The 13,525-nt window shown below is 34.4% G+C and overlaps 2 protein-coding genes and 1 long non-coding RNA gene across 3 annotated transcripts; 2 read left to right on the top strand and 1 right to left on the bottom strand.

The window, feature by feature from the left end:
* On the top strand, positions 1,962 to 7,315 carry LOC107635146 (putative phospholipid-transporting ATPase 9). Its single transcript, XM_016338527.2, has 10 exons — positions 1,962 to 2,826; positions 3,062 to 4,389; positions 4,479 to 4,589; positions 4,713 to 4,989; positions 5,082 to 5,170; positions 5,268 to 5,376; positions 5,489 to 5,698; positions 5,795 to 6,019; positions 6,102 to 6,293; positions 6,380 to 7,315. The coding sequence occupies exons 1-10, from the start codon at positions 2,434 to 2,436 to the stop codon at positions 7,040 to 7,042; spliced, it is 3,597 nt and encodes a 1,198-aa protein (XP_016194013.1). The 5' UTR covers positions 1,962 to 2,433; the 3' UTR covers positions 7,043 to 7,315.
* LOC107635135 (probable calcium-binding protein CML15) lies at positions 7,746 to 8,809 on the bottom strand. Its single transcript, XM_016338516.2, has one exon. It carries the CDS (start codon positions 8,638 to 8,640, stop codon positions 8,143 to 8,145), a length of 498 nt encoding a protein of 165 aa, XP_016194002.1. The 5' UTR covers positions 8,641 to 8,809; the 3' UTR covers positions 7,746 to 8,142.
* LOC110262526 lies at positions 11,060 to 11,415 on the top strand. Its single transcript, XR_002347184.1, has 2 exons — positions 11,060 to 11,303; positions 11,334 to 11,415. It is a non-coding gene; the product is annotated as an uncharacterized LOC110262526 (long non-coding RNA).

Here is a 13,525-nt window from a genome sequence, read left to right as displayed (position 1 = left end):
CTTCTAGTATAATTGTATTCAACTTGCATTGTATTTTGTCAGATCCACTCCATTAACATTATTAAACTAAACTTTCATTTACGTAACTTTCTTTTTCCCCTCTCATCATCATTTGTATTTATGTGGCTTTTTCAATGAACCTAATCTTATTCTGATAGATATATGTAGTTTAAAGTTAAAAACAGGTACAATGTCATCACATGAAATAAATGGAAATATAACGTATAAAAAGAAAATAAGAAGATACCTATTCTTTTTTAGATTATACTAATAATATTCTAGAAAGCTTTTGACATTTACCTAGAACTAAAATCTTCATAAAATTAACTTAAAAGTTAAACATGAATTAATTTAATTTATAGCTTAGCTAATTATTACAATAAATCTTCGTTATATAATTTCGGTTCATTTTTAAGTTAATTGTATTTTAATTATTATATAATTTCGATTTATTTTTGAGTGAATTAAAGTGTATTTGGACTCGTTATTCTGTACAATTCAAAATTTTTCCTCGTCACCTTCTGCTGCGATAACAGCAATAACAACAACAAAAAAAGAATGACGATAAAAAAAATCACGTGAAAAAGAAGAAGAAGAAAGAGAAGGAGAAGGAGTAAGAAGAGGAACATGAGGAGAAGGAAGAGGAGAAACACGAAAAAAAGACGACGACGACGATAACATAGTACGTGTAATCACACTCTTTTTAATGAGTGATTTTTGTTGACGTTAAACCTAGTTAAATGAATTTAAATGATAATATTGTTGGGATGTGTAACAGATCTGTTTCTTTTATTATATCTTGAGTAAAATATATTAAACACTTAAATAGCAAAAATAAAAAAAGTACAAAATCGTTCTAAATCAACAAATAAAAGAAGGTGCAGCATATTAAGAGGCATATGATTTAACTAGTTGAGTTAAGACTCAGCTGCACTTTCTTTTATCAACAAATAAAAAAAAGTGCAGTTGAGACTTAGCTCAACTGGTTAAACCATATGCCTCTTAATATGCTGCACCCGAATTCAATTCTTAGTGAGTGCACCAAGTATTGAATATGAACCCTTAAATGTTGTGTGGATGTGTTGTGATACCTAAGAATTAAGATTGTGGGTTGTCAAATCCACTCGATAAAAAAAATAAAATAAAAGAAAGTTATAAATCTAAATCTAAATCTAAATATTGTTCATGTATAATGGCGAAACTTTTAATGGTACCAATCTTGGTTTCTAGACAAAAAACTTTCTAGAAAACCTATATGTGCAAAATTTTCAGCGCGCTCATTAATTAGCCTCCAATTATTTATTTGAAAACTTGAATTAAATAATTTTTTTTTCATCTTAGCAGTTAGCATTTAATTCGGGTTCTCCTAAACTACGCCAACGCTATACTTGCCAGCCAGAACCTGTGTTTTATAATCTATTCTACTATTCTACTATATTTGTTATTTGACAACGACACATGTTACTTTCTGTAGCTATATTTTTTTGTTTTTGACCATTATAATTTTTTTATAAAATATCTTTAATATTTAATTTTATACACTTTTATCTTTTATATTGTTTATTTTTACCAAAATTATCCCTAAACGTCTAAATTATTGACGAACTTTATCAATCTAGCAGTTCGATAACCCAAGCTGTAACGAAATAATGTTTTATCGAGTAAAAAAAAAAGTGATGAAATTAGAGAAAATAAATTTCAATTCTATATATTTAGACGTGTTAATTTGCTTTTATACCTAAAAACCGGTCATTCTTTTTATCCAATTCATACTAGAGCATCATGTTTCTTTTTCACCCCAGGAGAAAATGTTACACTACTAGAAGAAAAGAATAAAAAAGCAAACTTTGTGAAGAATATTCATGTATTCGTCCATTACGTGAGTCTTGGAGACCAAGCACAGGGAAAGCATATAGAAGCATCTATTAAATTATAAATTTTCACATGTGCAACTTGGAAAAAGTCCATGAATTTGTAAGAGAGAGAGTTTTGGTCAAAATGGGGTGCTAAGTCTTCTTTGTAAATTTCTCAATCAAAGACATTGCCGTGTTCTTGTTCCTATTCAGTTTCATTGACAAGTTATACCTTTCAGCTTCGGGTAGGGAAGGGAATTAGAGGGAAATGAGAGCTATAATAATAACACCACCATCTTCGTCATTATTCATTTATTAATTAATATTTTTTATTCTCTCTGTTCAAATTTCATTACTTGTATAATAAGGTGTCCTTTTTCCTTTCTGGGGTCTTATCAATTTGTCTTCATCACTCTTTTCTTTCTTAGTTCAAGAGAACAGAACTTTTTGTATAGAACTTGGTTTGGTTTAGTTTGTTCCATTCTTTCATTCTTTTTGTTCAATAAGATCTTGGGTTGGTGTCAAAATCTGGTTTTTTGTAATTTTTGAGGAGCTTGATTAACTTGGAGATTCAACAAAAATGGCTGGTGGAAGGAGGAGGAAGCACCATTTCAGTAGAATCCATGCATTCACTTGTGGTAAAGCTTCAATGAAAGATGAACATTCTCTTATAGGTGGACCTGGTTTCTCAAGGAAAGTTTATTGCAATGATCCTGAACGTGTAGAAGCTAGTCTTCAAAATTATGGTGATAATTATGTTAGGACTACTAAGTATACATTAGCAACTTTTCTACCAAAATCATTGTTTGAGCAGTTTAGGAGAGTTGCAAATTTCTACTTCCTTGTGGTGGCAATTTTGTCCTTCTTTCCGGTTGCGCCATACTCGGCGATCAGCAATGTTGTTCCTTTATTGGTTGTGGTTGCTGCTACAATGGCCAAAGAGTTCATCGAAGATTATAGGCGAAAACAGCAGGTAATATACTAATATTCTGTGATATGGTGTTAGATTCAACTTAAATTATGTTAATTACACATGTTTTGTTATGAAATATGTTCAATTCTTTTTGGGTCATTTGCATAAGTAGTATACTAGACTAGAATAATGGTAAATTATGGGTTTGGCAATTAAGGGAACAATTAGAGGCAAATTAGATTCTGTTACTTTTGATAATTCCTAGGTTGATAATATTGTGTCTTAATTTCATCAGGATATTGAGATGAATAACAGAAAGGTTAAGGTACATCGCGGAAATGGTGTTTTTGAAATATCTAAATGGAGAAATTTAAGGGTTGGAGACATAGTGAAGGTGGAAAAGGATGAATTTTTCCCTGCTGATCTCATCTTACTTTCGTCGAGCTATGACGACGCGATTTGCTATGTTGAGACCATGAATCTTGATGGAGAAACAAATCTGAAGCTGAAACAAGCACTGGAAACAACTTCAAAGTTGCAGGAAGACTCAAACTACCAAAATTTCAAGGCTATTATCAAATGTGAAGATCCGAATGCGAATTTGTACACATTTGTAGGCAGCATGGAGTATGAGGATCAGCAGTATCCTCTTGCACCTCAGCAGATACTGCTTCGCGACTCGAAGCTGAGGAACACAGATTTTGTGTTTGGTGTGGTAATCTTCACTGGTCATGATACAAAGGTTATGCAGAATGCAACAGAACCACCATCAAAAAGAAGCAAAGTTGAGAGAAGAATGGATAAGATTATCTACTTCTTGTTCTTTGTTTTGATTTTGCTCTCTTTTATTGGGTCCATATTCTTTGGGATTTGGACAAACGAAGACATTGATGATGGAAGAATGAAGAGATGGTACCTTAGGCCTGATGATACCACAGTTTACTATGATCCCAATAAACCAGTCGAAGCTGCACTTCTTCATTTCTTGACAGCACTTATGTTGTATGGTTACTTGATTCCAATCTCCCTCTATGTATCCATCGAAATTGTGAAAGTTCTTCAGAGCATTTTCATCAACCAGGATGTGCACATGTACTACGCAGAAACTGATAGGCCGGCGCATGCTCGCACATCGAATTTGAATGAGGAACTTGGTCAAGTTGACACCATCCTTTCGGATAAAACAGGAACCTTGACTTGCAATTCTATGGAGTTCATCAAGTGTTCTATAGCCGGCGTTGCTTACGGACGAACAATTACAGAAGTTGAGAGAGCTCTATCTAAGAGAAAAGACTCACCATTTGGACAAAGGTCTAACAACAATGTTGCAAAGCCATCCATTAAAGGCTTTAACTTCACAGATGAAAGGATCATGAATGGAAATTGGGTCAAAGAGCCTCATGCCAATGTGATTCACAACTTCCTAACTTTGTTGGCTGTATGTCATACTGCAATACCTGAGGTTGATGAAGTAACTGGCAAGGTTTCATACGAAGCTGAATCGCCGGATGAGGCAGCTTTTGTGATTGCAGCCAGAGAACTTGGGTTTGAGTTCTATGAAAGGACACACACGGCTATTTCGCTGCACGAATTTGATCCCAGAACAGGCCAGAGAATTCAAAGGTCAGTTTACTTTTCTTTTTCTTGGATATCAAGTCTTCACAATCTGATTTCTTTTGCATTAATAACAGCATGTCATTTCACTTTTTCAGGTCCTACAAACTTCTAAATGTATTAGAGTTTAGCAGCGCGAGGAAGCGAATGTCTGTAATTGTAAGAGATGAGGAAGGGAAACTACTACTACTTAGCAAAGGCGCCGACAGGTTTGTAATCTTGTTCTTCATTTCTTAGACATACTAGTTAAAGATTTATATAGAAACCATTTCAATCTTGTTTTCTTAAGTTCTAAGCATTAATTTCACTTTCATTGTTGCTTGCATAAACAGTGTCATGTTTGAAAGACTTGCAAGAAACGGAAGGGAGTATGAAGAGAAGACTAAGGAACACATCAGCATTTATGCTGATTCTGGTTTGAGGACCTTGATACTTGCATATCGCGAACTTAAAGAGGAAGAGTACAACCAATTCAATATAGAATTCACAGAGGCCAAGAACTTAGTGAGTGCAGATCAAGAGCAAATTGTAGAGGAAATAGTAAACAACATGGAGAAGGATTTGATTCTTCTTGGTGCTACTGCTGTTGAAGACAAACTTCAAGATGGGGTAAGTTCATTTTCCCCCCTGAAGTAGAGGAAACAAGATCTTTGCACTCTTTTTTTTGCTTGTGTACTTATGAATCGATTTGTCGTGTGCAGGTTCCCGAGTGCATTGACAAACTAGCACAGGCTGGGATTAAGCTATGGGTTCTGACTGGGGATAAAATGGAGACAGCAATCAATATTGGGTAATTAGTTTAATTTCAAAGATTATCTGTAAATTTTGGATTCCTATTTACAAATAATATGATGTAACTAATTTGGTTTGTTTCTTTGTAACTGCAGATTTGCTTGTAGTTTACTCAGACAAGGGATGACACAAATCATAATTAGCTCAGACACCCCAGAAACCAAATCACTGGAAAAAATGGAGGATAAGACTGCTTCTGACGCGGTAAGCCTCGAATTTGAACTATAATTTCTTTCAATAGGCATAATTTGGTATCCAATGTGCTTCAGGCAATGATATGTTGTATGATTCTGATGGAACTTAACTGATTCTTTAGGCCATGAAGGCGAGTGTTCTTCGTCAAATACAGGAGGGAAAGAAACTACTTTCTAGATCAGATGAAAACGCCGAGGCGCTGGCTCTGATTATTGATGGGAAGTCTCTTACTTATGCATTGGAGGATGATGTGAAGGACTTGTTTCTTGAACTTGCTGTTGGCTGCGCGTCTGTTATATGCTGTCGTTCGTCTCCCAAGCAGAAAGCACTTGTAAGTTTTAGTTGGCAGTTTAATGTTCCTTTCTTATTCATGTAGAAGATGAAAATTTTCAGTCTCTTAAAAGGAATTTCTGTTATAATAATTCAGGTCACAAGGTTGGTTAAGAATAAAACAGGAAGTACAACTCTAGCAATTGGAGACGGCGCAAACGATGTTGGAATGCTTCAAGAAGCAGACATTGGAATTGGTATCAGTGGTGTTGAAGGAATGCAAGCTGTTATGTCGAGTGATATTGCAATTGCGCAATTTCGATTTTTGGAACGCTTACTTCTTGTGCACGGACACTGGTGTTATAGAAGGATCTCATCCATGGTAACAATCTTGTCTTGTGTTTAGTGTTTACATATTCTGTTGCTAAGATTGGTTTTGACAAACTTGTCTTCCTGTTTGGCAGATATGTTACTTCTTTTACAAGAATGTCGCCTTCGGCTTCACTCTGTTCTTCTTTGAGATGTATGCCTCATTCTCAGGACAAGCTGCATACAATGACTGGTTCATGTCACTCTATAATGTCTTCTTCACTTCGCTACCGGTGATTGCGTTGGGAGTGTTCGACCAAGATGTCTCTTCTAAAATATGCCTCAAGGTAGAGATTAGAGAATCCTTCAAAACTCAATTGTGATGCCACTCATTTTCATGTCATAACATGTTGCATTTGTGTTCATTTTTCAGTTTCCACTACTATATCAAGAAGGTGTGCAAAACATCCTATTTAGCTGGAAGCGAATCGCCGGCTGGATGTTCAATGGTGTTGCTAGCTCTGCCATCATATTCTTCTTCTGCATTAACACATTGCAGCACCAAGCATTCAGAAAAGGCGGCCAAGTTGGCGAGATGGAAGTCCTCGGCGCCACCATGTACACTTGTGTAGTGTGGGTGGTGAATTGCCAAATGGCATTGTCCATTAGTTACTTCACTTATATTCAACATATTTTCATTTGGGGAAGCATTGCATTATGGTACATATTCCTTTTAGCCTATGGAGCCATTACTCCAACCATCTCAACCACTGCCTTTAAGGTCTTCGTCGAAGCTCTGGCCCCGGCTCCATCTTACTGGATCATCACTCTGCTAGTCCTTGTCGCCGCACTCCTTCCGTATTTCACCTACGCTTCCATCCAAATGCGATTCTTCCCCATGTTCCATCAAATGATACAATGGATAAGAAAAGATGGACAAACAAATGATCCAGAATACTGTAATGTGGTGAGGCAGAGATCAATAAGACACAACACGGTTGGATTCACGGCTCGTTTGGAAGCTTCCAAGCGATTCGAAGGGTCTAGACGCATGGAAGCATCCTTCCATATAGAAGGGAGAGCTATGTACCAATGATTGCAGACATTTTTCTTTCTCCCACTTTTTTTTGTATTGTAAAATTCATCCATGAGGACATAGATGTAAATTTTTTCATAGGCTTTGAGGTACAACCTTCTTCCAATTGTACATATTTAAGGTAGAGCAAGCGTCTTCCTCGGGACGCGACACCAGCCCTTTACCTTGGATTTTGTTCAGATGATTATGAATTTATGATATAGCTTCTTCATGATCAAAGGAAGGTTATGTTAAATAATCATGTCAGTAAATTTTGATGTATTCTTTCATTCATACTATACTACACTTTGTTAATTATTATTCAGAAGATGTTCTGGCTACATAAAGGGTACAGATTAAGAACTTGAAACCAATTCTCATTATTAATAACCAATGAAAAGAAAACTATTTACATAGATAAAGTTCATGCAGGCATGGTATTTCAAACTTAAAACACATCAAGTAGGATCAAACATAGAGAGATCAAAACAAAAGCTCCAAAAAAACCAGCAAAATATCTTATTTGTGTAACTAGCCCTGCCATAAACAATTCTTATGATTGTGATCCAACAATGAAATAACGAGCCAAATTGTTAATTTGTTGTCCTGTTGTCCAATTTCTGAATTGTCAAAATGTGTGTTGAAAACACTCATTCAACACAACCAGGCGTTGACAAAGATGCATGTTGGTATTTGGCAAAGCACTAACTTCCACTACTAATTCAAGTAACCGACATCTCATTATTGTATATTCTTCAAGTTGAATACACCATGTCATAGTTCATAGATCTAACTCCTAAATTATGCAGTCAGAAAAATTCACATTCAAAATCACCAGTCCACTATTTCAACAAATCAAATGCCCTTATTTGATTCCATATTTCATACGAAGATAATAGCTGAAAAATCGATAGATAGTTTGACATATTTAACTAAAATATTTAACATAATATGTATCAAACTATCAACATCTTACATCTTAGATATTATCTTCGGATATCTTCGTGTCTGAGTATTCACCAGATACCAATAGAATAACTACACAATTATTATAGTACAAGCTACATATCAAACAAAACAATGAAAAAGAAGAAAAGAAAAACACAAGAATCTACAAGAAGTTAGTCCAATGAACTTGTTTTCTTCTTGAGTCCTAAGAAATCAGATGCAGAGCGAGACATGATAGCTGCAAATTCATTGAAGCTGATAACACCATCACCATCCGTGTCAGCTTCCTTGATCATCTCAGTCAGCTCGCGGTACGTTAACGGCTGGCCCATCTTCGCCATTGCACCGGCCAACTCGGCAGCCGAGATATAGCCGTTGCCGTCGCGATCAAAGCACTTAAACATGGCAAGTAACTGTTCTTGATTAAGCAGAATCTGAGCATCCATGTCCGGCATTATGGCTCGGACGAGTTCATCGAACTCGACGGAGCCATTGCCATTGGAGTCCATCCTTTTAAGCAGTGCTTGGAGTTGGTCACCCGAGGGTTTCATCCCGAGTGACCTCAGGAGTGCCGCTAGCTCCAACATGGTCAGACTTCCATCTGAATCCATGTCGAAGCGAGCGAATATCTCCCTCAACTGGTTAAGTTGCCGGATTTGAACCTCCGACATGACAGGTAAAATCGATATAATTAAAAATATGTATCTAGAACGTTACAACAGAATATGTGTAGCTGCATATAATGTTGACTTGAGAATGGAGGGAGGAATTAAAGGTGGAAATGATGATTTGGTTTTTGTTTTTGAAGGAAAACAGAAAGCGCGTCGGTGACTAATTCAGCAATCATGAGCCATGATTTATACAATAACTGTTTTTATATTATATAATAAAGTCAGCAAAGTCCTAGTATGTGACTTCTTGGAAACTCAGACATTCTTGTCTTATTGGTAGTAGATTCTTGGTTCTAGTAATTTGGACATGGTCATTGGGTACCGGTGTCAACTAGGGCCTACGGGTGGCAGACGTCCCGACCCGACGAAGTCCGCCAATTAAACCTTGGATCAATTCTAGTTAGTGAAATAATTAATTCACTTATCTATTTAAATAAGTATTTAAATTTAAATATCGTTTTATATATGTAATAATTTATTGGTTAACAAAAAATTTTTAAATAATAAAATTTGCATCTGCGATAGATTAGTTTTTGTCTTAACGGACATAAAAATATTATGAAAATAAAAAAAAATATTAATTTAATTTATATTTTGGGGTTATTTATGTCGGTCCAATATAAATATATAGTTACTCTGAAAAAAATGTATGAAAATATAAGTGGATCTAATATAAGAAATAATTAAAATCAGCGATTCAAGATTATTGTTGACGTTAGTTCTTGAACATTTCCTCATTTGTTAAAAGATAAAAGTAGAAGGTGATAGCAAAGTGAGAAAATGAAATATTTTTTAAATGCGAAAATTTCTTACCATAGGAAAAGATTTGCACAGCCCATAATTTCATGTAATATCAATCTGTTAAGCTGTTAATTAAGATGAACAGATGCAGTCTATCAGTTTACAATAGGTTGGAGGATTGTGTGCCATGTAAAAATATGCCTTTTAAAATTTGCTTAGCTCCGTGTCTTTTTTATTTCCTCCGTTCCTTTTTGCTATAAAGAAAATTCCATTCATAAATAAACTATTTTCACATTTTAAACTAATCAACAATCTGTAATTGTATTATAAAAAATTAAAAATCATTCATATTTAAATATTATATATGTGTTAGTAAATAAATCGAAGAATGCGTCATGTCTATTATTTGTAAGTAAATAAAATTGAAGAAAAAACTAAAAATGCCAAAAAAAGAAGAAGTAAGAGACACAAAACTATAAATAAATAAATAATTATAAAAGAAAAAACTAGTAGATTGCCATCATTCAAAGATGATGATGAAAAATTCCTCAACAACGTAGACATTATCAATGGAAAAAGAAGTGAGACAGATCGTAGTTTTTAGAATCGACCAAACTGAGCTATTTAATAGGATTTATTGGAAATTAACACTAGAGTACTAGACCATCTGTTCCTAGACAAAAAAAATTGCAAGTGAATTGTTCAAAAAAAAGAAATCAATCAAAAATTAATAAATCAGTTGAAGTGATTTTTTTAGTGGAATTAATTGATTTAAAGTTAAACATATTATATATAAATTAAATTTTAAATAAATTTTTAATTTTATCGGTTTAATAATTAGTTTGAGTTTTAGAATATTGAGATTGAATTATAGATAAATAGAGGCAAGAGAAAATAATTAGGGCTAGATGCACTTTTTAATTTAGATGTAAAAGGGAGAATGGTGTAGGACGTAGTTATGGAGTGTATATATACATTACATAATTGTGATGTTAGGAACAACAATCGGATAGTCTGATTTTTTGGGTACACAAATCGGACCCTCCGATTTGTGTTTAAAAAATTAAAAAAATTTGGAATATTCGATTTGTATATCCCAATTAGTCAATTACCTTCACCAAAATTTAAATTTTCTCTCCCACACTAGGCTTAATTTTTTTTATAAAGAAATCAATGGTCCGATTTCTTCATTCCTTATTTCAGAAAAAACTATTTAACATCCATGTTTAATATCCACATTCTCCACAACAACACACACATGCTTCTCATATAAAAAAAATGAGCCGGCTAGATGCAATGCGAGGCTGAATAATAATGTATGTATTAAAAAAAAAAAAACTAAATAGTGAATAGTACCTTGAAAGTGACACAACTCATAACTCAAAATAAAACCATGTGATGCTTACAGGCCGAATGCAACAGCTAACTTGAGGTGGCTTTGTCTTTTTTGTTTTCTCTTTTTTCCTTAATTTGTTGCTAGAAACGGATCATTATTGAAATAAAGAGCTGAATTTTGTCTCGATACTATTTAATTGTTATTATTAATGTTGTTCTTAAAGAATCACCAAGTAGTGAAGACATAACCAATGAGTTATAACTCAAATGACATAATTTCTTCATACTCAATTAAGAGATTGCAGATTCGAATCTCCTATCTTTAATAAAAAAAAGTAGTGACTAGTGAAGACATGGCAAATTGCCATTCTCAGTTTCAATTTCAATTGTGGAAGATATAAATGTAGCTAACACCAAAGTCACGTAGCGTGTTTTTATATGTGTTATATAAATAGCATTCATCTGTGTAATAGATAAATAGATCACTCATACTAATACAATAATACAATTTCTTTTCTTTGTTTCTTTTGTCTCAATAGACAAATTTTCTAAATCTGAAATAATCTCCACATGATAATGGAGTACAGGTTCATCTATGGTTCTATTTCTCAATTCAGAAAATTCAAAAAAATTCTCCGATTCTTGACAAATCCAGCGAGTCAAATTTCGTCACATGGTAGCAGCATGAGCGTTTTTGCATTAAAGGGCAGAACTTTGACGATCACATTCTTGAAGGAAAGATTCCTCCTCAGTATGAATTTGAAGCTACGAAGAGTGTAGGCGCTAAGTCTCAGATTACTTTTTACGTATCACGAAAAGAAAAAATATAAGAAGACAATATATGTTTTATACAACGTGTATAATTGAAGTTAATTTAAAATTAAAATTAAATTATAGGTAACTAATTAATTTTAAATAGTTTTCAATTTGAAATTTAAATCAAATATTAAAATTATCGTTGGTTTTGAAAACAAATAAATTATCTCCCTCTCTCATCTTTTTTTTTCAATACGGTTTGTCAACGTTTTATGCCTTTCTCATAGAGTCTCACCGGTACACTAACGCCACGGTCACTATTTCGACTGGCGCCGTTGCCACACAGGCCACTGCCAAAGGAGGACGCGCATATTGTGTGGGCCGAACTAACGGCACCGCAGCAACCCGGACGTTCAGCGCCTCCGTCGCAGTCGGTGTGTGCCTTCTTCTCGACACCGTCCTCACCTCCTCCGATGCGCCTTCACTTTCTCCCATTCCTTGAAGTTTCTTCTCACCGATGATACCACCATGCTCTTCTTCTTCTTCTTCGGATCCAAGCATGGTTAGCTTCTTTCATGATTTGAACCCTATGCTTCACAACAGTACTGCTTTTGTCATGACTAGTCCTTTAAAATTATGTTTCACCACAATAATAGTTTCTTCTATTTATTCATCTTCTTCTTCTATTTTAATGGTCAATTTAGGATGGTCATTTTAGTAGGTATGCGGATGGTTATTTTATTTTTATGTAGATGATTATTTTGATTGGATTGAGTTTAGTTATGTATAATTAAAATATGTTAGATGTTCAATTCATTAGGTATGCGGATGATTATTTTTATCCTTAAGTGGATGGTTATTTTTATTAAGGGTGAGTGGCGTGTGGCAAGTTAAGTAGCGACGGTAAAATGAGATGATTATTGATGAAGGTGAGGTGGCCGCCGATTGAAAAAGAAGAGAGTATTGGAGGATTTCAGATGGTTATTTTTTTGAAATAACTAACTGGATTTTTTAAAAATTTGAAATTTGAAATTGGAGAATTTGAAATTTGATGTGAAATAATTGAATAAGAGTTTTTAAATTTATTATTTCGTGAGTAATTTTTATTTTTAACTCATATTGGGCTAAATAAACAGCCCATTGTATACATTGTACAAATACCCCATTGGCTCCCTAGCGGAACTCGAAAAGAAAATTACGGATTCATTAATTGCAATCGGTTGTCAACTCAACAATGAAGATTATGTTGAAGCAATATGTGAAGGCTTACTAGAAGAATTTTCAAGTTGTATTACCCTTATACAAGCCAAATTAGAGTTGTTCAGTATAGGTAAAATTAAAAATATGCTAATTTCTCATGAAGATACTATTGAGAAGTTCAAATAATTTGCTCTTACAATATCTCAAGCTACTCTTGCTCAAACATCTCTCCCAAATTCAAGAAACTTTGCTCGTGGTTACGAAGGAAGAAGAGGTGGCCAAGGAGGTAGATTTTTCAAAGGTGAGAAAGGCTCATGGCAATTGAACAATAGCAAATTTGCCAAGTTTGTGGAAGACTTAGCCACACTACTTTGAATTGCTTTTTTCGTTATGACAGCAATCATCAAGGAGCTTCTACCTTGAATCAATCTTCATCTTCACCCTCTATTAATCAGCCACCCTCATCTTCAGCCTCCTTCCATCAACCCTAATCCTTTCTTGCAAATTCATCACAAATTCAAGAAACGACCTAGTATCCCGATTCTAGTGCTAGTTGATGCATTAGTATTTTTAGTTGTTTTCTTTATTATTTCTTGAAATAAAGTTAGTGATTTTCTTGTTATAATTGAGATTCTTGTACTTTAATCAATGTTTCTTGAAGTTGCTTGAGATTTGATATGTTTAAGATATTATTAAAAGATTTTAGACAAGACCAAAGAAAAAGAGGAACAAGCTGAGAAGTCCCAGGTAGGGCTGGAAGTGAGCCGAGCTGAGGCGAGACAGACCAAGCTCAAGTTTGGGTCATAAAAATTGAGTTTGGCTCACGGCTCGACTCATTAACAATCGAGCCTAT

Source organism: Arachis ipaensis, chromosome B01 (genome assembly GCF_000816755.2).
Source record: "Arachis ipaensis cultivar K30076 chromosome B01, Araip1.1, whole genome shotgun sequence".
In the NCBI taxonomy this organism is placed as follows: domain Eukaryota; kingdom Viridiplantae; phylum Streptophyta; class Magnoliopsida; order Fabales; family Fabaceae; genus Arachis; species Arachis ipaensis.
This window is presented reverse-complemented; position numbering and strand designations above follow the sequence as displayed.